The sequence below is a fragment of the Mercenaria mercenaria genome, chromosome 1, assembly GCF_021730395.1.
Source record: "Mercenaria mercenaria strain notata chromosome 1, MADL_Memer_1, whole genome shotgun sequence".
Lineage (NCBI taxonomy): Eukaryota > Metazoa > Mollusca > Bivalvia > Venerida > Veneridae > Mercenaria > Mercenaria mercenaria.
Genome location: NC_069361.1, coordinates 104,124,968 through 104,149,978, shown reverse-complemented (window position 1 = coordinate 104,149,978; position 25,011 = coordinate 104,124,968). Strand labels below are relative to the sequence as shown.

Genomic DNA, 25,011 nt, shown 5'->3' with positions numbered 1-25,011 from the left:
CAGTTTTGGAGATATTAACTTGCATGCAAAACTTTAACCAGGAATTTTCTAAGTCCAAAAGGAGACATAATTTGGCCAAAATACATGTCAGAGTTATGGGACTGACCGAGTGTTGGTTATTGACCTAGAAAAAGTAAGTTTCAAAGCTATAATTATGCCTTTATGTAATTGCTATATGTACTTGCACGCAAAACTTTAACCAGGATTTTCTAAGTCCAAAAGGGGGCATAATCTGGCCAAAAAACATGCCAGATATATGGGACTTGATGATATCACCTAGTTTTATAACCTCGAAGACACATGTGAAGTTTCAATTCAATATCTGCATTAGTTTTGGAGATATTAACTTGCATGCAAAACTTTCACCAGGATTTTCTAAGTCCAAAAGGGGACATAATTTGGCCAATATACATGTCAGAGTTATGGGACTTGACCCAGTGAGGTTGGTAATTGACCTAGAAAAAGATAAAAATAAGTTTCAAAGCTATATGCCTGTAAATAATAGTTATATGTACTTGCATGCAAAACTTCAACCAAGTTGTGACGCTGATGTTGACGCCAGAGTGAGAATAATAGCTTGAACTATTCTTCAAATAATCAAGCTAAAATGATTAAATCAACGAAAAACTTATTTATTTTTCTATTTTTAATAGGGCTTAGACATTAGGCCTCATCAAATTAAACAAGAGCTGTCGGAGGACAGCAACGCTCGACTATTCAACAGCCTTGTCAACTGAATGAATACAAGTTGAAAAAGGGGCATAATTTTGTAAAATGCAAAGTAGAGGTATTGAACCTCTGTACTGCATGTCATATCATGACAGTGAACAAGTGTGTGAAGTTTCAATCCTTTCCAATTTGTGGATACTGAGATACCAGCTTACATACAAAAACTTAACAAAAAAGTGCTAAGTCAAAGGGGCATAATTTTGTAAAAATGCCAAGTAGAGTTATGGGACCTTCACAGTGCATGTTAGATCATGACAGTGAACAAGTGTGTGAAGTTTCAATTCAATTCCATTCCAATTAGTGGATACTGAGATATCAGATTACATACAAAAATTTAACCAAAAACTGCTAAGTCGAAAAAGGGGCATAATTTTGAAAAAAAAGAGAGTAGAGTTATGGGACTTGCTTAGTGCATGTCAAATCATGATAGTGAACAAGTATGTGAAGTTTCAATCCATTCCCATTAGTAACTACTGAGATACCAGCTTACATACAAAACCTTAACCAAAAATTTCTAAGTCGAAAAAGGGGCATAATTTTGTAAAAAAGCAAAATAGAGTTATGGAACCTGTGCAATGTAGATCAGTTCATCACAGTGAATAAGTGTGTGAAGTTTCAATCCATTCCCACAAGTGGTTACTGAGTTACCAGCTTACATACAAAACCTTAACCAAAAATTTCTAAGTCGAAAAAGGGGCATAATTTTGTAAAAAAGCAAAATAGAGTTATGGAACCTGTGCAATGTAAGTCAGTTTGTCACAGTCAATAAGTGTGTGAAGTTTCAATCCATTCCCACTAGTGGTTACTGAGATACCAGCTTACATACAAAACCTTAACCAAAATCGGGACGCGGACGCGGACGCTGACGCCGACGCATGGGCGAGTGCAATAGCTCACTATTCTATGAATAGTCGAGCTAAAAAGTGATCATTGGATCTGCCACTCAAATTTGTTCACAACCTCCCCCCCCCCCCCCCCACCCAAATGTTTGTTTGTGCTAGCATCACTGAAAAAAAAAAAACAGTCAAAATTTGTAGGTGTGCTACTTATTATGGAAGCAACTGAGTATTAATTATAATTCCAGTCTAAAACTGTTCTTATACTACATACACATATATCATCTATAATGAACCATGAAACGAAACATGTTCTTATTTGTAGTCATATAAAATTATTTCCACTATTTTCCTAGAATGATTTACCAAACTTAGTTGTTCCAAAATCAGGTAAATACTGAAGCATTGACACAGGAGATGAATAAACTTACTAATTAATTTGATAACATCAGTCTACATTGTTCTGGGAAGGACATAATTAAAAAGTTTTTGCTTGTGGAAATATGACCCAAATATTTTGTGTGGGTTGGTAGGTAGGGAAAATTTCCAATGAACAACCTCTCAATTTGGTATGTTTTGATTAATGTTCAGTTTTAATATAAAACACAGCTCTTTCTTCTGTGGTTTTGTGATATACTGCTGAACCTTAATGGTTATATGCAGACAAATGCGGCCTTAAAATAGACACCACAACTAATAATTCTTCAGGAAGTGATTAAAGGCAACTACAGCAGCTGATGTTAGGTACAATCAATAAAGTCACACTAACCTGTTTACTATCAGTTTTCACTGTATCAAACGAAGTCTCAATGGCTAATATAGATGATAAGAGGACATTAGTGCCTAGTGTTTTGTTACCTAGGCAACACCACAAACTGGCATGAACAAGAAATGAGAAAATGTTAGATGAAGAGAAATATATACAAGGACAACTGCATCACAGATCATCACAAAAATTTACTACAAAAAAAAAAACATTTTTTCTGCAACTAGTCCCCTAAAATGAAGTTTCATCCAATATGCAAGGAGACCAAAGAGGACCAACTTTTGTGAAGATCCATCAATCCATGACATATTTCAATATTAAGGTGCAAATCTAAGATATCTTTGACACACTGTTCCAGACTGGAACTGGTATTTCAAGTTATAGCCAAGCACAGGAGCTATTGCTTCGATTTCTCTTGACTGCCATAGAGCAAACCCACAATCTCCTAGTCTCAAAGCAAACGCTCTACCACTAGTAATCTACCAAGCCAGTTCTATTCGCTTATCCTGCTAAATTTCTATAATAAACTTGTCCATCTTTCAATTTGGACAGTATCATTAACTATTAAATGGGGTGCTTACCAAAAGGATACTGACTGATTGGCGAACAGTGCAGACCTTGATCAGACTGCACAGATGTGCAGACTGATCATGATCTACACTGGTTGCAAAGGCAGAATTAATCATGTCCAGCATGATAAGGGTTAAGGACTGTCTCAAATAATGACATTAACAAGAACTTTGTTTTGTTTTTGCTGGTTTAAGTACGTGCCTTTCTTAGCATTATTTCCGGCAAAGGCAGGCACCTTGGAAGAATCACGGACCTTCCACAGCATGACTTCCTCACGTGAAAGAATTTTACACTCAAACCGAGGTTTCAAACCCATAGCGATAAGGGGCAAGTGATTCAAAGTCAGTGATCTTAACCACTCGGATACAGAGTCCCCACACTCAAAGAAGAGTATCTTCAAGTTGCACTGCCTATGTACTGGTAATAACATGACCTTTTTGATTTTAGTGTTTTTTCCCCATTCTGTTTTCTTCATATCTATGGTATTTTTTTATTATTTATCACAGCTAGTCTATGGGCTTGGACAAAATTATCAAGTAACTTTCTTCTTTATATCTTAAATGTGTATTGCCCTTTTTTTAAAGTATTTTATGTATTTTTACTGACATTTGTACTGAACTCTTTCAGTACATTTTGTCATGTGTCTAAACACAAAGGGTAATTATTTATGAAATACAAGAAATATACTTAACCTTTAGCCTGCTGGCGGCAAGTAATTGTGTCTTTGAGACCAGTGCAGACCAAGTTATTCAGTCAGTAAATTTTCAGTGAAAACCCCTTCGAATAATAAATGGTACTGTCCAAACTGAATGACGGACCAGTCCATTTTATAAATTTAGCAGGCTAAACGTTAAACATGATTTTCTCAAGTCTTATCGCAAAGTGATACAATCTCAAAACTAAGCTATTGTCAGGAGTCCATATCAACTAACTTACATTAAAGGTGCACCCTTGTACCATCTCCACTTATTTAAGCTATTTACACTACAAGGTATTTCACAATTTTAAGCTTTATTGTGTTTATTTAAAATATGACCTGATGCCAGAAATTTTGCACCAACTTAATCATTTTTTCAAATTGTCACAGAAATTAACCTTTCTAGACAAATATCAATTTTCTCTTAATATCTAACTTTTATAACAACCAAAGTTTTCTACATTATGCAGGAAACTAAAAAGTGGTGTCACATTAGCATAACTTTTCTAGTTTCCCCCGAACTTTATGGTCTTGACAAATGTCTTGTTTAATCTGTATTAGGTGATATATCAACTTCTAAAGTAAATACCAAAAAAAGTCTCAATTCTGAAACTTTCCCATAACTTTGTATCATACTTAAATAATTTTGAACAATTTATTCTTCAAGTTAACAACTTTGTAATTTTTGTTTTCCTCCTATTTAGTTTCAAATTTAATTTAATCCAGCTAACTGACCAAACTGCATAATTTACAATACTTTATACTGGAGTAAAAAGACAGAAACTCTTTTCAATCTTTCATAGAAGTTCTTTGTTTTTGTTAATTTATCTTATATCTTTTACAAATAAATCAGTTTGAGTGTTTTAATCCAATGAGGTCTTTACTTTGGTGAGGCTCTGGTCCCATTCTTACAAAGAAACTTTTATTAGAAGTCAGCAATAACCCTTACCTTGCTAAAGTTCAATAATGAACTTCTCCATCTTTCAATCTGGACAGTACCATCAGAGCCTCCTCTGGGCCTCAGAAAGTTGTAGCCACTTTTTGAGAGAAACTGCCAAATTGAAGCTAAACTGCTGAAGTTTGGCCAGATTTTAATAAAGTTCTTATAGCCACTTTCAAATATCTGTAGCCAGTTCTTTGAATTTGTAGCATTTGGCTACATTGGCGAATGCCAGAGGAGGCCCTGGTCCATTAACTGTTAAAAGAGATGCTTACCAAAAAGAGACTGACTGAATGGCGAACAGTGCAGATCATGATCAGACTGCATGGATGTGTAGGCTGATCATGATCTACACTGGTCGCAAAGGCAGAATCAGTCATGTCCAGCATGACAAGGGTTAAGTTTTTCACCTAATAAAATATTGTGTTTCCAGTGCTAATAACTATGTATGGAATTTTTTTTAAAAAATACTAATTAAGATGAACAGTCTCATAGAAATATCTCTATGATACAATATAAGATCATTATCATGAAATAAGAATCAGGTATGATCATACAATAAGTCTTAAGGACGTATGCTAGAATTTGGTGCGAAAATTTTCCCAATAACAGAATTTCTTCAAACTTTGGATATTGAAGGACAATCATCTAAGAAACAAAAAAATGCAATAAAAATCATAGGTCACCGGTATCGAAAAAGAGTTATCTGCCCTTGAAAACGGCATTTCCCTCAAAAATGACGTTTTCAAGGGCAGATAACTCTTTTTCGAATCCGGTGACCTATGATTTTTATTGCATTTTTTTGTTTCTTAGATGATTGTCCTTCTATATCCGAAGTTTAAAGAAATTCTGTTACTGGGAAAATTTTCGCCCATCTCATATACAGGGAATTCTAGCGTATGCCTTTAACTAACAGTGTTCATGGTGCATGCCTCTATATCACTAAAGTTATAAAACAGGCAGCAACTTCTACAAAAAATCCAAAACCATACATCAATATTATTTCAGGTGATACAAACAGCATGACACAAAGTACAACTAAATTTTTGTTATTTTATCACAAACTTTAACTGCATGATTAGTGACCTCACTGAATAGCGTGATTACTTATGTGAGCTTACTGAATAGCATGACTATTTAACTGATCTCACTTAATTGCATAACTAAGTGATCTCACTGAATAGTGTGACTAATTAAGTTGTCTCACTGAATAGCGTGAACAATTAAGTTGTCTCACTGAATAGCGTGACTTATTAAGTTGTCTCACTGAATAGTGTGACTAATTAAGTTGTCTCACTGAATAGCGTGACTAATTAAGTTGTCTCGCTGAATAGCATGACCAATTAAGTTGTCTCACTGAATAGCGTGACCAATTAAGTTGTCTCACTGAATAGCGTGACTAATTAAGTTGTCTCACTGAATAGAGTGACTAATTAAGTGTTCACACTGAAAAGTGTGACTTATTTAAAGGAAAAAACCATCCAGAGTTATGACAGTAGCTGAAGGCTGTTTAAACAGTAAAGTTTCATGTATGAAAGATCATGTAAACGTTTACAAAATTCTGTAAACATGGGAGCCTTAGATCTCACTGAATAGCGTGACTAATTAAGAGATCTCACTGAAAAGTGTGACTAATTAAGTGATCTCACTGAGTGATCTTTCTGAATAGTGTGATTAGTTAAGTGATCTCTCTGAACAGTGTGACTTATTGAGTGACCTAACTGAATCACCTCACTGAATTACTTGCACTTCATGAGTAACTTTATCACGTGACAAATTAACTGATTTCACTTCAGTTTTTACTTGCAATCAGTTATCAAAAGTAAGTTAAGGAAAAGGTTTATCAAACAGCAGTAGGCAAAAAAAAATTGTGAAAAACAAAATGGTCATAAATGCTAGGAGTGCCTCTTTAAATAATATAAAATTTTCATTCTTGCTTATTCACAAAAGCTACTAGATAAGTGTTTGTAAATCATAATTCATGCTACAACTGTACACACTGAAGAGTTATTTGAAACTTACAACACATTTGTATTTCTCATAAAACTGACTACAGAATCCATTGTGTAAAGAGTCATTTGATCTATTAAAAGGCAAAAGAAAATTTACACACCGTTCATCACAGTCTGTGAACTTCATGTTCATACTGTGTCGGCTAATGAACGTTCTTTTATCTAGTGGGACTTCAATGTTTGATGGGTGATGTATTGCCTCTCCGATGGCGAGGAAATGAGGGAGTGGCTGGGGCCTGTAGGGCCTCACCCTGTCAGAATCATCACTATCATACTCTTCCTCATCCTCCTCCTTCATAGTAATATCATTCTCGTTATCTTCTGGGACTTCAGTGTCATCCGGTACATACTTCCCTGTCAGTTTAAATACCTGAAACATGTAATGCAAGTATTTGTCTTTTATCAGAGGTGGAAATGCAAAACGTACCATGCTACAGTTGATGTTGATGATAAATTAAATATTGCGACCTTAAAAGGATTCAATACCTTAGACCTATAAAACATAGCTGTTAAGAATGGCCATAGAAACATTTAAGAGATGAATCTGAGGTTTGTGATTTTCCCCTGTAAAAACATTAGATTTATTATTACAGTTGAAACTTGGTACCTTGTCTTCCAAGGGATTGAGTGTTTTACTTCAAGATCATTGAAATTCATCTTTAAATGGTATTCTGTGCACATGTTTTCAGGATGGGACTTGAAAATGTCTTCGAGATAGCCGAAATTTTGAGATAAGAGAGTTTTCAACTGTACATATTGAGAGTGATCTAAGTATGAGCAATCTATAAATTAACTTGTATGATTCTCTAGTAGAACAGTTTGACCATTCCATCAATTGACCTGTACGTCTTGAGTAAACACCTGCCTATCCTTGATTGCTAATTAATTTTCTCACCTTATAGACAGCGGACTTCAGGTTCACACTCCTGCCTTTACTTGTCAACGTACATTTCAGACGTATGAATATTGTTCTTGCTGCAGTACGTTCATCTCCCTTTCCATGTGGGGCTAGCACATCCTGGATCTCTTCGTGGTCGCACGGATGGGCAAACTCATATAAACTTTGTCCCATTAGATCAATCTGCAAAAATTGTTTTTTCTTTCACTTGACTTTCATGACATTGTATGTTACAGACAGACTTGAGTACAAACAGAACCATGTCAACAAATCTGAGAGAGCTCAATACAAGGATGCTACATCTAAAGTTTGGTGTTTACAAAAATTTTCTCTGCTTTGACCAACTGATCTAGTTTTTTTACCCCAGACCAACAGTTCTAAACTTGAAATAAATTCCATAAAAACTATCATCCTGAGCATCTATATCACAGAAAATGAGGCTTCTGCAGTTTTAATAAGGTTTCATGATGATTACTCCAGAAATGTGGCCTCAAAAGTGCAAACAATATGAAATAAGACAATTCTGAATAATTCAAGGCCATTCCTCTTGTGTTACTGGCACAATCTGGTCCACTACTTTACATGATCAAGATCTTTTGGCTATATGTTTCATATATATGCAAGTTTCATAAGAAAGATCGCAAAAGAAACAAAGTGTCTTTAGTGTGTTAACTGATAAATGGACTGGCTGAGGGCAATCACAATAGTTAACTCAGAACACTTTGTACTCAGGTGAGCTAAAAACAATTCAAAATATGTAATCAGTGACTTTGAGGCCCTGTTATTTAACAAGGGCTTTTACTATCACAGATGCTTAAACAAGAGTGCCCGACTGTCACAAAATATGCCTGTCTAAATATTCAGTTACGTAAATTCAAGGGCCATAATCCAAGAGTGTCTGCGGCAATTTGGGTGGTTATTGAACTTGGCTGAGATATTATGCCCACAAACATTGTCAGCAAGTTTGGTGAAGATCGGATGAAAACTGTTTGACTTAGACAGCGGACATGCTTTTGGACGCCAATCCGCCCGCCAGACATGGGGGTTCACATAATACGCTCCCCTCTTTCAGAGACAGGCGTATAAAAAGGAGTTTACGAACAGCAACATATCAAAATTGCAAATTATTGCGGATAAAACAGTTATCAAGGGCAAAAACAACAAGGGCTGTCCATACGACAGCCAATGCTTGACTACTCGAATCATTGTCCCAGAAGCAGGAAAATGTTACCCTATTGTTAAAATATCTATAGAGTTTCAATCCAGTATCTGCATTAGTTTTGGAGCCAGTAACTTGCATGCAAAACTTTAACCAGAAATTTTATGTTCAAAAGGGGACATAATTTGACCAAAATGCATGTCAGATTATGGGACTTGATGCAATCAACTAGTTTTATAACCTCTAAAGCACATGTGAAGTTTCAATTTAATATCTGCATTTGCTCTGCAGATAGTAACTTGCACACAAAACTTAGTGAGGTTGGTAACTGATCTAGAAAAATAAAAAATAAGTTTCAAATATAATATACCTTTAAGTAATAGCTGTATGTACTTGCATGCAAAACTTTAACCAAGTTTTCTAAGTCCAAAAGGGGGATAATTTGGCCAAAATACAGGTCAGAGTTATGGGACTTGATGCTATCAACTAGTTTTATAACCCCGAAGACACATGTGAAGTTTCAATTCAATATCTTCATTAGTTTTGGAGATAGTAACTTGCATGTAAAACTTTAACCAGGATTTTCTGAGTCCAAAAGGGGGCATTTAACCAGGATTTTCTAAGTCCAAAAGGGGGCATAATTTGCTCAAAATACATGTCAGAGTTATGGAACTTGACCCAGTGAGGTTGGTAATTGACCAAGAAAAAGAAAAAATAAGTTTCAAAGCTAAATGCCTTTAAATGATGGCTGTATGTACTTGCATGCAAAAACTTAACCAAGGTGTGACACCAACACCAGGTTGAGTAGAATAGCTAGACTATTCTTTGAATAGTCGAGCTAAATTCTCTGATTATGACAATATAATGCAGAAAAGCTACAATATTAAAATCAGCTTATGTTGAATCTAACTTAGATGTCATACTGAATCCAAACCACTGTATGTTTTCTGTTAATGGTAAAACTGACATATGGGTAATTATAAATTGATATCATGTTTCAATTTAATATGTTACACTGTAACAAGATATCATTTTAGTGTGTCGGTTAAACAAACTGATGAATAAATTAATACACCTATATCCAAAAACATAAGATACAAGAAAATGCAAACCTGTTGCAGTCCAAGAAATTTGGAAACAGATTCAGATGTATAGATGACGTCTCCTTCTTTAGACAAGACAAGAAGGAAACCATCAAGTGCTTTAGGGTAGAGGGAATCCACTGCAGCATCTTCAGAATCTTCATCAGGTTGTTCTGTGAATATATCAAATCATATACGAAGTGCCAAACTGCAAAACTGGTAATGTGTGGGATAAACAAAAAATTCCCAAACTTTATCTTATTCTATAACTTAACAAGTTGTTAAGTAATATTTTATATGCTTTAGATTAACAAAAATTTTAAGCTTACACAGTCCCTAATGAGTCTGTTTTGTTTGACTGACCGACTGACCGAATGACTGACTGATTCAGGTTTAATGCTGTTTTATGGAAGTTTTTCAATCATGTAATGATGGCCAGACAACCTTATCAAATTTCCTGGATTCTGTATCAGAACCAGATTTTATTCCCTGCAAGCTAAAGACATATTCACTTCTGTCAAATTGTCATTTCAGAAACCATTTTTTTAATCATGTTGTTCTACATTAACTGAGCTAACTGTTTACAGAAGTGACATTAAATGGAAACAAATTTAAGAGAAGCACACTGACTGCATTTACTAGAAGGCAACCTATAAAATACAGACTAGAATAGGTTCAGTGTGGCTTTCTGCAAAAACATAATTATTAAGTCTAGCAACAGAAAGCCAATCTGCATTTTAACGATAATGTCAGACATTATCATTAAAATGCAGGACTGGCTTTCTGTTGCTATTATTATTATTATGTCACAACAGTTCAGGGTTATTTACTAAAGGCTAGCCTTGTAATAATTTATTAAAGCAATAGCAACCAAGAGTTATATAATGTTTCAATCTGTTTCCATAGTTTTCTGAGAGACCACACAACATCTTTATATATTATAGTCCTCTCTGTTATTACTTTCTGCCAATCTTGAAAGTCACTGTGTCTGCCTTATCATTTTTTACCTGGCATTACCTTGATATGACCTTGCTGAGAATTGTTAAAAGGTATGAAATAGCTCTACAACATTTCAGGGCATGCTGAAAAGAGCCACAATTCTGACAAAAAGCCAGTTAGAGTTATGGTTCTTGGTCTACTATGATAAACAAGTGTAACAAGTTTCAGAACATTATCTTTCTTTTTTTTTCAAGAAAAAGTTGACCTAAACAAAATCTTAACCAATGCTGACCATCAAGTGACAAAAATACCTCTTACACTTTCTCTTAATATCAGATGAAAAACTTTCTACTGGCTAAGTACAGTTATGTTTTGTTTGTTTGTTTTGGGTTTAATACCATTTTTCAACAATATTTCAGTTATGTAGTGGTGGGCAGTTAACCTAACCAGTGTTCCTGGATTCTGTACCAGTACAAACCTGTCTCCGCAAATAACTGCCAACTTCCCCACATGAAACAGAGGTGAAGGACGAATGATTTCAGACAAGATGTCTTTAACTAAATCATCACGGAAATCATACGCCTCACCCAGGGCTCTAACTCATGACCCCGCAATCCATAGACCTGCGCTCTCCCTACTGAGCTGAGCGGGCAGGCTAAGTACAGTTATGTAAATCAGTACAGATAGCCCAGTGTAACATTAAGTTTTCTCTAAAGTTTTGTCTCTTCTATCAATATCAACATTCAATTATACAAAAACTAAATCATACCCTACCTAGTTTAGGTCTTTTCTCCATAACAGTTTTTATTTTCAGCGTACTTAACAGAAGTCTCATCACCGAGGCCTTGTCAAGGGCATCAATTGTTGCTGGAAGCATTGGGAGCTGACCTGCCAGCTCGGAGAAGATCTCCGCCTCCTTCCCTCGTCGACTTCTTGCTGCATCACGTGACTTCTCCTTTCGCTTTTCTGAGTTTCTGAAATACAAGAATTCATGATTACTTTTTGATCAATCAAATCTGTAATGTGGATTTTCAAAAATTTTGGCTATATTTTACAAGAGCTAGTTATATAAGTTATACATAAATGTACAGGTTGCTAAGAGTGGTAGCAGGATTTTTTTTATTGTAAAGATATTTTCAATTATGTCAATTTATGGAAACAAGAATGATGCCAACATTGTATAACGAATGCCATCCCCATCCCCTCTGAAAATGCTGAAAAATCTAAAATGGGAAACAATCTGACATGAAAATCCCAAATTCCACTGGAAATGGAGGGAAACTGTAGGAGTTGAATACACATGGTTCAGATGTAGTTGTAATACATTTATATCTTAGTCCAACAAGAGCTGTCAGAGTATGGCAACGCTCAGCCATTCAACAGTCTTGTCACTGAATGAATATTAAAGTTGTTAAAGGGGCATAATTTTGTACAAATGCAAACCAGAGTTATGGAACCAGTACAATGCATTTTAGTTTGTCATAGTTTACAAGCGTGTAAAGTTTCTATTCACTCCCATTAGTGGGTACTGGGATATCAGCTTACATACAAACCCTTAACGGATACCAGCTTAAATACAAAACCTTAACAGAAAATTGCTGAAGTTGAAAATGGGGCAGAATTTTGTAAAACAAGAGGGCCATGAAGGCCCTGTATCGCTCACCTGACCTATTGATCAAGTTTCATAAGATATGGTCATAAATGTGATCTCTAAAGAGTTAACTAGCTTTTCCTTTGATTTGACCTGGTGCCCTAGTTTTTTACCCCACATGACCCAGATTCGAACTTGACCTAAAGATCATCAAAATTAACATTCTGACCAAGTTTCACGAAGATACAGTCATAAAAGTGGCCTCTAGAGTGTTAACAAGCTTTTCCTTTGATTTGATTTTGTGACCTAGTTTTTGACCCCACCTGACCCAGATTTAAACTTGACCTATAGATCATCAAGATCAACATTCTGACCAAATTTCATTAAAATATAGTCATAAATGTTGCCTCTACAGTGTTAACTAGCTTTTCCTTTGATTTGACCTGGTGACCTAGTTTTTGATCCTACATGACCCAGATTCAAACTGGCCATCAAGATTAACATTCTAACTAACATTCATGAAGATACAGTCATAAATGTGGCCTCTACAGTGTTAAAAAGTTTTTCCTTTGATTTGACCAGGTGACCTAGTTTTTGACCCCAGATGACCCAATATCAAGATCGTCCAAGATTTTACTGAGGATAACATTCTGACCAAGTTTCATTAAAATTGGGCCAAAACTGTGACCTCTAGAGTGTTAACAAGCTTTCCCTTTGATCTGACCTGGTGACCTAGTTTTTAACCCCAGACAACCCAATATCGAACTCATCCAAGATTTTATTGAGGGTAATATTCTGACCAAGTTTCATTAAGATTGGGCCAAATTATGACCTCTACAGTGTTAACAAGCTTTTCCTTGAATTTGACCTGGTGCCCTAGTTTTTGACCCCACATGACCCAATATCGAACTCGTCCAAGATTTTATTGAGAGTAATATTCAGACCAAGTTTCAGTAAGATTGGGCCAAAATTGTGACCTCTACAGTGTTAACAAGCTTTTCCTTTGATTTGATTTTGTGACCTAGTTTTTGATCCCACCTGACCCAGATTCGAACTTGACCTATAGATCATCAAAAACAACATTCTGACCAAATTTCATTAAGATATAGTCATAAATGTGGCCTCTACAGTGTTAACTAGCTTTTCCTTTGATTTGACCTGCTGACCTAGTTTTTGATCCTACATGACCCAGATTCAAACTGGCCATCAAGATTAACATTCTGACTAACACTCATGAAGATACAGTCATAAATGTGGCCTCTACAGTGTTAAAAAGCTTTTCTTTTGATTTGACCAGGTGACCTAGTTTTTGACCCCAGATGACCCAATATCGAACTCGTCCAAGATTTTATTGAGAGTAATATTCCGACCAAGTTTCATTAAGATTGGGCCAAAATAGTGACCTCTAGAGTGTTAACAAGCTTTTCCTTTGATTTGACCTGGTGACCTAGTTTTTAACCCCAGATGACCCGATATAAAACTCGTCCAAGATTTTATTGGGAGTAACATTCTGACCAAGTTTCATTAAGAATGGGCCAAAATTGTGACCTCTAGAATGTTAACAAGCTTTTCCTTTGATTTGACCTGGTGACCTAGTTTTTGACCCCAGATGACCCAATATCGAACTCGTCCAAGATTTTAATGAGGGTAACATTCTGACTAAGTTTCATTAAGATTGGGCCAAAATTGTGACCTCTAGAGTGTTAACAGTCAAATTGTTGACGACGGACGGACGGACAATGACGGACGACACAGGGCGATCACAAAAGCTCACCTCTGAGCACTTTGTGCTCAGGTGAGCTAAAAAACAAGAGTGCTAGAATGTCACAATATACGCCCATCATAGCAATTGTCTTTACACTAGTACCTGTATTTGCAAATGGAATTTTAATTCTGTGGTTGTGTAGTAATTATTGTAATTCTTTTGTTTTTCTAAGTCCACAAAAAAGGTTCAGATACCTTAAAATACACCTAAAATTTGAAAGTGACATCTATGTTGTACCACAGGAAAGTGGTCTTGATTTTTCCCTATGGTCAATTATAAAAAAAGTTACAATATAAGTTATTTATAATAACAACTAAGGGAAGTCAATCTTTAAAAAAAACAAAAAAAAACAAAAACAAAAAAAAATCTGTCTGCACAAAAATCCTTACCAGGTAGAGATAGGTGAAAATACACCTCAAAATTGGATGTAACATGCATATTGTACTACAGAAAAGTGGTTTCGATTTTTCCCTATGACTAGTAATGAAGAAGTTGCAATATAAGCTATTTACAGTAACAACAAAAGGAAGTAATTCTAAAGAAGGGACCTGCGCATGACACTGCGTCTCATGGTGCTGAAGATTTGTGCTAAGTTATATCAAAATCCCTCTATGCATGAAGAAGAAATGCTCCAGACAAAGTCATTCTTGTATCTGACATTTGGCCTCTAAGTGTGACCTTGACCTTAGACCTAGGGACCTGGTTCTTGCGCATGACACTCCGTCTCATGATGGTGAACATTTGTGCCAAGTTGTATCAAAATCCCTCCATGCATGAAGAAGAAATGCTCTAGACAAAGTGTTCATTCTTGTATCCTTTGACCTCTAAATGTGACCTTGACCTTAGAACCTGGTTCTTGCGCATGACACTCTGTCTGATGATGGTGAACAAATGTGCCAATTACATCAAAATCCCTCTATGCATGAAGAAGATATGCTCTGTACAAAGTCATTCTTGAATTTGACCTTTGACCTCTAAGTGTGACTTTGACCTTTGACCTAAGGACCTGGTTCTTGCGCATGACACTCCGTCTCAGGACAGTGAACAATTGTGCCAAGTTACATCAAAATCCCTCCATGCATGAAGAAGAAATGCTCTAGACAAAGTGTTCATTCTTGTATCCTTTGACCTCTAAATGTGACCTTGACCTTAGAACCTGGTTCTTGCGCATGACACTCTGTCTCATGATGGTGAACAAATGTGCCAATTACATCAAAATCCCTCTATGCAGGAAGAAGATATGCTCCGGACAGTCATTCTTGAATTTGACCTTTGACCTCTAAGTGTGACTTTGACCTTTGACCTAAGGACACCCCGTCTCAGGACAGTGAACAATTGTGCCAAGTTACATCAAAATCCCTCCATGCATGAAGAAGATATGCTCCGGACAAAGTCTGTGGACGCTACCCGACCACCCGCCAGGGGCGTTCCCATAATACTTCCCATTTTTCAAATGGGCGTATAAAAAAAAGCAATATCGAGTTTAAAGGCACTGAACTCCAGATTTTGGCTAAAAATGATCTTTCTTTAAAACTGACGTTTAGTCATATTATGAACATTATAATGAGTTTTTGTTTCTAAACTATCTTAAAAATGCCAAAATCAAGAGAAAAAAATTTAATGCCCGCAGCAGCAATAAAAACTTTTCCGTTGTCTTTACCAATACCACCAAACGGGACTATGTATTTAGTGCGTTAAATATAGACACAGTCAAACTTCATTCGCTCAAACTTGATGGGACCAGTAAAATTTGTTTGAGTTATCAGTAGTTCGAGCCAACGAACAATATGCCTTATATAAGGGTTTTGCAGGGACCTGACCATGAGACTGAGAGAAAGACGGTGCTCAAATTATCAGAGTTCAAGCGAAAGAAGTTTGACTGTATTTATAATTAAGGCAGTTTACCTCAAGTAAATTTTCAGTGTTAAAATTAGTAAAAACAACTAATTCTCATGTGTTTCCAAACTTTCCATAACATATAGTCCGTCAGTAATTAAATTTCCTGACACATATTTTTTCTTTCTTTTTTTGTTGTCGAACGATCTGGAGGCCAGTGCCTTTAAAATATGGAACCTCTGCACTGCAAGTCAGTTCATCACAGAGAATAAGTGTGTGAAGTTTAAATCCATTCTGACATGCGGTTAGGAAGATACCAAATGGAAAAAAAAACTTAATCAGTACAGACAAATGGACAAGTGCAATAGCTCTACCTATTCTTCGAACAGTCAAGCTAAGAAGAAAGAATAACTCAAAAAGTTACAATAAATGCAAGTCCACTTCATGTTGATCATAGCAACTTTCATTATAATTAGATAACAAGAGGACCAAATGGTCCTAGGTCGCTCACCTGAGAACAGCTTGATCAAATTTAATGAATATCCTGCTTAAGTTAAAATACGACCCCTTTGGCATAGGCAAGGTATTTCTTTGATTTAACCAGGTGACCTAGTTTTTGACCCAACATGACCCATATCTGACCTCGACCTAGCTTTCATCAAGACAAACATTCTGATTAAATTTCATGAAGATCCACTGAAAAATGCAGCCCCTATTGCATTCACAAACTTTTTCTTTGATTTTACTGGAAGACCTAGTTTTTTACCCCAGATGACCCCTATTTGAACTCAACCTAGACTTCATCAAGATTAACATTCTGATCAAATTTCATGAATATCCAGTGTAAAATGCAGCCATTAATGCATAAACAAAGTTTTTCTTTGATTTGACCCAGTGACCTAGTTTTTGACCCCAGATGACCCATATTCAAACTTGACCTAGATTTCATTCAGACAAACGTGATAAAATTTCATGAAGATCCAGTGTAAAATGCAGTCCCTATTGCAGACACAAGGTTTTTCGTTGATCTGACATGGCAACCTAGTTTTTGACCCCAGATTATCCATATTCGAACTTGACCTAGCTTTGATCAAGGCAACCAATCTGACTAAGTTTTATGAATATCCAGTGTAAAATGCAGCCCCCTATTGCGTACACAAGGTTTTTCTTTGATATGACCTGGTGACCTTGTTTTTTACCCAAGATCTCCCATATTTAAACTTGACCTAAATGTTATCCAGATAAACATTGTGATCAAATTTCATGAAGATCCAGTATAAAATGCAGCCACTATTGCATACACAAGATTTTTCCTTGATTTGACCTAATGACCTAGTTCTTGACCCCAGATGACCCATATTTGAACTCAACCTAGATTTCCTCAAGGTTATCATTCTGACCAAATTTCATGAAGATCAATTGAAAAATACAGGCTCTATCGCATACACAAGGTTTTTCTTTGATTTGACCTAGTGGCCTAGTTTTTGACCCCAGATGACCCATATTCGAACTTGACCTAGATTTCATCAATGCTATCATTCTGACCAAATTTCATAAAGTTCAATTGAAAAATACATCCTCTATCGCATACACAAGGTTTTTCTTTTGATTTGACCTAGTGACCTAGTTTTTGACCCCAGATAACCCACATTCAAACCTGACATTGATTTCATCAAGGCAACCATTCTGACTAAATTTATGAAAATCCAGTGTAAAATGCAGCCACTATTGCATACACAAGGTTTTTCCTTGATTTGACCTAATGACCTAGTTCTTGACCCCAAATGACCCATATTCGAACTGAACCTAGATTTCATCAAGGCCTTCATTCTGACCAAATTTCATGAAGATCAATTGAAAAATACAGCCTCTATCGCATACACAAGGTTTTTCTTTGATTTGACCTAGTGGCCTAGTTTTTGAACCCAGATGACCCAATTTCGAACTTGGCCTAGATTTCATCAAGGCAATCATTCTGACCAAATTTCATGAAGATCAATTGAAAAATACAGCCTCCATCGCATACACAAGCTAAATGTTGACAGACAGACAGACGACAGACATTGAGCAATCACAGTAACTCACCTGAGCATTGCTTAGGTGAGCTAAAAATACAGCCTCTATCGCTTACACAAGCTAAAATTTATGTTGACAGACGACAGACAGACAGACGCTGGACATCGAGCGATCACAATAACTCAATTGAGCTAAAAACTGTAGGATGAGTTGAGTACACATGAAGGTGTGAAGGACTGATGGACAGAATGATGGACAGCACTTAATTGGGACCTTATTCCAACATAATTAAATCCTGATTAGAATTTTGTAGAGCTATTTAATGTTTTACTGTAAATATTCAAGTCACATATCTATGTCATCATTATGGATACAGGTTAAGCATTGTTCAACAATTTGTTGTATATTATATATTTTTTAGAAGTACAATTGTCAAACAGATTATCTGACTAAACAGCCAGTATAAGCAATTTACCATTTTCACTGACAATTAATGTTAATGTAAACTGGTTGTTCTATTTAATGTTGTTTTTTTTCCAGTTAAACAAAAGCCATAACAACAGTTTTTTTCACTCAACTGCCAAAAAAAATATGACCAACATTTTTTCAATTGGATGTGACCTAATTAAAATACAACAGGTATTGTATTTAGTATAGTCAAAGACAAATTAAAGACAAATCCTTGTAAAAAAGATGGATAAAACTACTTGTTCTTTATTATAATAAAAACACTGGTATCTGTAACTACTTATCAAAGAAAAACTTATGCATATCATTTGCACGATTTTTTGTAATTCACTTATCTTAACAGGAAATTGCTACAAACAGAAAGGCATTTACTTGCATCATTAACTGAACAAGGAGTGAGTGTTTATAAAGTTTGCTGTACTTTTATGTACATTAATGTATTAAATTTTTTTAATGAACCAAGTCAATTTAGTAACGTCATTTGGTGTAGAAGTTGTTTTCAAAACCTGTCTTCCTTGTTTTGGATGTCAGGATAATAGTTTTCTTTTCAATAATGCATCAAAGTGTAGCAGTTGTTTTCAACACCCATTCTCTTTGTTTTGGATGCCAGGTTCAATAAATGTTCTCACACTAGTTGTTTTTAACAGTTGTACAGTAAAGTACCAACTGCTTGGAAATGCAATAGGCTGAGCAAAACACTTGAGTTTACCAGGGTTTTGAGACATCCAAACATAGCAAGTCAGGGATGTGATAGCCCATTGACCAAACACCAGGAAATAAGAGGATACTCCCTACACCTTTCAACAATATTACAATTTATGCACTTATCTTGCCAAACCTGACAACTTTTTTTTCGAAAGTTTCTGTTCAAAAACAGGAAATCAGCTGAAAAGGGGAAGAATCACACCCTTGAAAGTATAAGGAAAACTGATGGGGACCATATGAATTGCTGATGCTCAAGCATTCACTGCTCAAACCAGCGGCATTTTACTGGATCTTTAATTGTGGGACTTGTTTTTGGTTGGGTTTTCAAAGAAAAATCCGGCTTGTAGATTAGGTCTGTCTGGGCCAATGGATGGAAATAATGAGTCTCATGTTAACATTTTTGTTCACTCAATATCTGGACAAGTATTTCACCTAGGACCTTGAAACTTCATAGGTATGTTGGTCTTGATGTTTACACAACTGTTCTATTGTTCTCTGCGGGTTAATAACCAAAATGAATACCTACATACCATACCTGCGCACGTGCACGAGTATCATACCATACCTGTGCTCGTGCACAGGTATCATACCATACCTGAGCACGTGAAAAGAATGTTAGATGAGTTCAAACTGTAATGTTTATTTAATGCCATGTTATTGTCCGTAAGTATTGACCTGACACTCAAGAATATTCCGTATATTTTCCGTAAATTAATTCTCGGTGTCTGAAGTTAAATAGCGATATAAATGTTGCGTATATATTTCTTTATAATTTTCACAATGTCACATGTGCAAATAGCTGTGCCGACAAAACGTTTAGCTGCTGAACTGCATTTTTGGTTCAACTCCTGCGTACTGACCAATTCCCCCCAAATTTTGCCATATTTATCTGATCAAACCTTATGGTCTATAAGCGTTATAGAAAATGTTACATAAAACATTTTTAAAAGTATCTTAGATAAAAAGACAAAGAATTTCTCACCAGCGTTTCCTGAAAATGAATACTAGATCTACAAGAGAAAGCAATCAGATTTCGTGAAATGTGTTACACAGATATTGTATGAGTAAAAGTAACATCAATAACAACATTACATTGAATTAAAAAAAAATGGTCTGAGGTGATTTTGAACTCATGGTATCGTGCGTGGCAGTCAGACAGCTACCACTATGCCACCGTGCCATTGGTTATTTATATTGGTTATTTTAGGATACAAATATTTTGTAAAATAATGGAAACCCCCGAAAATACAGATGAAGAAAAATGAGTGCCAGGTCAATACTTACGGAAAATATACAATACCTGCGTCAAGTAGCATTTACAAATGTATACTTCTTTTTTAAATATTGTATATTTTGATCTACAAGATACATTCACGGCTCAGTACTTAACAGGGAGGAGAAGAAGATAATCATTTTAATTATTGTTGTTAGATAATGATGATGATGACGACGACCACGACCACGACGAAACCGTAAATGCAGAGTCCGAAACTAAGTTTATCATGAAAAATGTTTCTTAAACATGCAACCGAAGTGTGAAGTTATGCATTAAAAGATAAAAAAAATCCCAACAAATAATTGGTTAACAAAAATGCATTAACACCGGTGAATTAGCAGAACTTTCATAAACTTTTTTAATCTCATTTTACGTATTTCAATTTACCTGCTGAAGTTCAAGTAATTCCCTAAATCATTTATTTTCTGACTGGGAGAAGGAAAGACATATAAATAAATAAATAAATAAAAACTAAGAAATTAAAATGACGTTGTGTAAGTCAGTTACTTACCTCTTAGATCGGTGTTCATGAAATGAAAATACCCGCGCTCGTGCGGTAACACCTCGAGCGCTACGCGCTCTCGGTGTCACGATTCACACGAGCGCGGGTATTTTCATTTCATGAACACCTCCTACTCGGTTAGTAACCTACACGTACATGACCCATATTGATTTTGGGGTCAATGTGTCAAAGATCAAGGTCACAGGGACCTGAACATTGAAAATGGTTTCTGCTCAATATCTGGAGAAGTATTTCACATAGGACCTTGAAACTTCATAGGTATGTTGGTCTTGATGCGTACATGATCCCTCCTGATTTCAGGGTCACTGGGTCAAAGGTCAAGGTCACAGGGACCTGAACATTGAAAATTGTTACCGCTCAATATCTGTACAAGTACTTCACCTAGGACCTTGAAACTTCATACGCATGTTGGTCTTGATGTGTACATGACCTCTACTGATTTCAGGGTCATTGGGTCAAAAGTCACAGGGACCTGAACATTGAAAATTCCACTCAATATCTGGACAAGTAGTTCACCTAGGACCTTGAAACTTCACACGTATGTGGTCTTGATGTGTACATGACCCCTTTTGATTTCGGGGTCAAAGGTCAAGGTCACAGGGATATAAACATTGGAAATGGTGTTTTTATTACTTTTATTTTTTTTACACCAATTTATTTCTTGAAATTCATTTTCTACCTGTCCATTTCTTTTTTTCTCTTTTTCCTTCAATAGTGCTTATTAATTTGGAAGTTATTTATTGTATGCCTTTATTAGAACTTTAACTCATTATCACCTAATTCAGAAAACCGTGCCAAAAAGCCGTCAGGAGTTAGCTGCTTGTTAATACCTGTTTTCCATCCCAGAAAATGCTATCACTTTCTTTTCAATAAAGCAATGTACAATACAATACAATAAGTTTATAAAAAGCTCACAATTCATGACACCATGAAATCATTTGAATTACCGACATTACGCACAAACAGCAAAAAGGACAGTTTCAGGCAGACTTTTATTAGCACATTTTTGATTTCAGAAAGAGAAAAATTGAAGTCACCAGCACCGCATATGTCATTAACATAATGTGAACCTGTCTGTATAGCCTGGTCAAATTAATGAACAATATGGCAGTCTAACTGATAATTGTTGTCAATTGATACTATGTTACATAACTTGTGACGAAAATACTAAAAGGATCGATTAAAGTAAGAGATTGTTGAAGTCTTTACTTAACTGCTTGTGTCCATGTACTCTAAACAAGAGGGCCAAGATGGCCCTAGGTCGCTCACCTAAGAAACACTCCATAACAGTGTAAAACATGTTTGACCTAGTGATTTCATGGAAACAAATATTCTGACCAATTTTCATTAAGATTGGACCAAAAAATTGGTCTCTTGCGATAAAACAAGCATTTTCTTAGATATGACCTAGTTTTTGACCCTAGATGACCCATGTTCAAACTCGACCTAGATTTTATCAAGGCAATCATTCTGGCCAAAATTCATGAAGATCAACTGAAAAATACAGCCTCTATCACATACAGAAGTTTTTTCTTTGATTTGACCAAGTGACCTAGTTTTTGACCTCAGATGACCCATATTCAAATTCGACCTAGATTTCATTAAGGCAATCAACCTGACCAAATTTCATAAAAATCAATTGAAAAAAACAGTCTCTATCGCATACACAAGATTTTTCTTTAATTTGACCTAGTGACCTAGTTTTTGACCTCAGATAACCCATATTCAAAATCGACCTAGATTTCATCAAGGCAATCACTCTGACCAAACTTCATGAAGATCAATTGAAAAATACATCCTCTATTGCATACACAATGTTTTTCTTCGATTTGACTTAGTGACCTAGTTTTTGACCCCAGATGACCCATTTTTGAACTCATCCTAGATTTTATCAAGGTAATCATTCTGGCTAAATTTCATGAAGATCAGTTGAAAAATACAGCCTCTATTGCATACACAAGGTTTTTCTTTGATTTGACCTAGTGACCTAGTTTTTGACCCCAGATGACCCATTTTCGAACTTGGTCTAAATTTCATCAAGGTAATCATTCTGACCAAAATTCATGAAGATCAATTGAAAAATACAGCCTCTATCTCATACACAAGGTTTTTACGTGATATGACCTAGTGACCTAGTTTTTGACCCCAGATGACCCATTTTCGAACTTGGTCTAAATTTCATCAAGGTAATCATTCTGACCAAAATTCATGAAGATCAATTGAAAAATACCGCCTCTATCGCATACACAAGGTTTTTCTTTGATTTGACCTAGTGACCTAGTTTTTGACCCGAGATGACCCATTTTCAAACTCGGCCTAGATTTCATCAAGGAAATCATTCTGACCAAAATTCATGAAGATCAATTGAAAAATACAGCCTCTATCGCATACACAAGGTTTTTCTTTGATTTGACCTAGTGACCTAGTTTTTGACCCGAGATGATCCATTTTCGAACTCTGCCTAGATTTCATCAAGGCAATCATTCTGACCAAAATTCATGAAGATCAATTGAAAAATACCGCCTCTATCGCATACACAAGGTTTTTCTTTGATTTGACCTAGTGACCTAGTTTTTGACCCCAGATGACCCATTTTCGAACTCAGCCTAGATTTCATCAAGGTTATCATTCTGATCAATATTCATGAAGAAGAATTGAAAAATACAGCCTCTATCGCATACACAAGGTTTTTCTTTGATTTGACCTAGTGACCTAGTTTTTGACCCCAGATGACCCATTTTCAAACTCGGCTTAGATTTCATCAAGATTATTATTCTGACCAATATTCATGTAGATTAATTGAAAAATACCGCCTCTATCGCATACACAAGGTTTTTCTTTGATTTGACCTAGTGACCTAGTTTTTGACCCGAGATGACCCATTTTCGAACTCGGCCTAGATTTCATCAAAGTTATCATTCTGACCAATATTCATGAAGATTAAATGAAAAATACAGCCTCTATCGCATACACAAGGTTTTTCTTTGATTTGACCTAGTGACCTAGTTTTTGACCCGAGATGACCCATTTTCGAACTCGGCCTAGATTTCATCAAGGTTATCATTCTGACCAATATTCATGAAGATTAATTGAAAAATACAGCCTCTATCGCATACACAAGCTAAATGTTGACAGACGACGGACGACAGACGACAGACGACAGACGACGGACGACAGACGCCGGACATCGAGCGATCAGAAAAACTCACCTGAGCATTGCTCAGGTGAGCTAAAAACAACAATAGCACATGCGAATAATCCCTTACCATATTTAAAACTTTGTAGCATTTGTAACAGGATGACAACAATATTACATTAACACAAGTACTTGAAGCATTCATAAAAAGAAATGGCACAGGGTGAGAAATATGTGCAGCCAGACCGGGGCTTGAATGCAGGTCCTCGGAATACCGTTCCAATGCTCTACCGCCTGAGCTACTGTACCCAACCACCTACACCTTTTTCCGCGTTTTAATATTCAAGCCCGGTACCGTGACATACTCCCCCGCTGTATGAACTTCGTCCTCAAGTTTCTAGTAGGACAGAGAACAATGTGAACATGATCTCAGAGTATATTCAGTCACAGTCCCACAATGGGTGCTAAATGTCACAGGGTAAGAAAAATATGCAGTCATACCGCAACTCAAACACGGGGCCTTGGAATACTGTTCCAATGCTCTACTGATTGAGCTACCTGGCCGCCTACACATTTTCTCCCAATTTTTATATTCAAGTCCTATACCATGACAGAAAAATGGTCAGCCAAATATAACTTATTTATGTTATTTATATTATATAACAAGCTTACATATTCAATTTTTGTAAAAAAATAATTTTCTTTCATGATGACCTTTCATTAACTGCGATAAACAGTGATGTTTTTTGAGAAAGATTGAAATACTTTGAAATCATTTAATTTCGTGGGCATGACATTTTGTGATTTTGGTCAAAACGGTATAATTTCGTGGGGATATGAATTCGTGGATTTCAACTTTTGAACACAAAATTAATGGAAATTTACTTGTTCGTTGGGATTAAATTTCGCGGATTGACTGAACCACGAAATCCACGAAAATTAGTCCCCCACGAATATTAATGATTTCACAGTACACAGGCTTAATATATATGGGCCATTCCGTGACAAAACCTGTATAAGTGACAAACAAGAGTGCCAGAATGTCACAATATACACCGGTCACAGCA

General features: G+C 35.9%; 1 protein-coding gene across 4 annotated transcripts in view; it reads right to left on the bottom strand.

Moving 5' to 3' along the window:
* The window catches only part of LOC123527848 (hypoxia-inducible factor 1-alpha-like), a 132,272-nt gene that overhangs the window by 46,785 nt on the left and 60,476 nt on the right, over positions 1-25,011 (bottom strand). For all 4 annotated transcript variants that reach the window (XM_045307548.2, XM_045307555.2, XM_045307560.2 and 1 more), the window contains exons 2-5: positions 11,403-11,602; positions 9,720-9,862; positions 7,446-7,631; positions 6,652-6,920 (exon numbers count right to left, since the gene is read on the bottom strand). In XM_045307548.2, the coding sequence (XP_045163483.2) occupies positions 6,652-6,920; positions 7,446-7,631; positions 9,720-9,862; positions 11,403-11,602 (798 nt within the window). The remainder of the gene's footprint in view (positions 1-6,651; positions 6,921-7,445; positions 7,632-9,719; positions 9,863-11,402; positions 11,603-25,011) is intronic.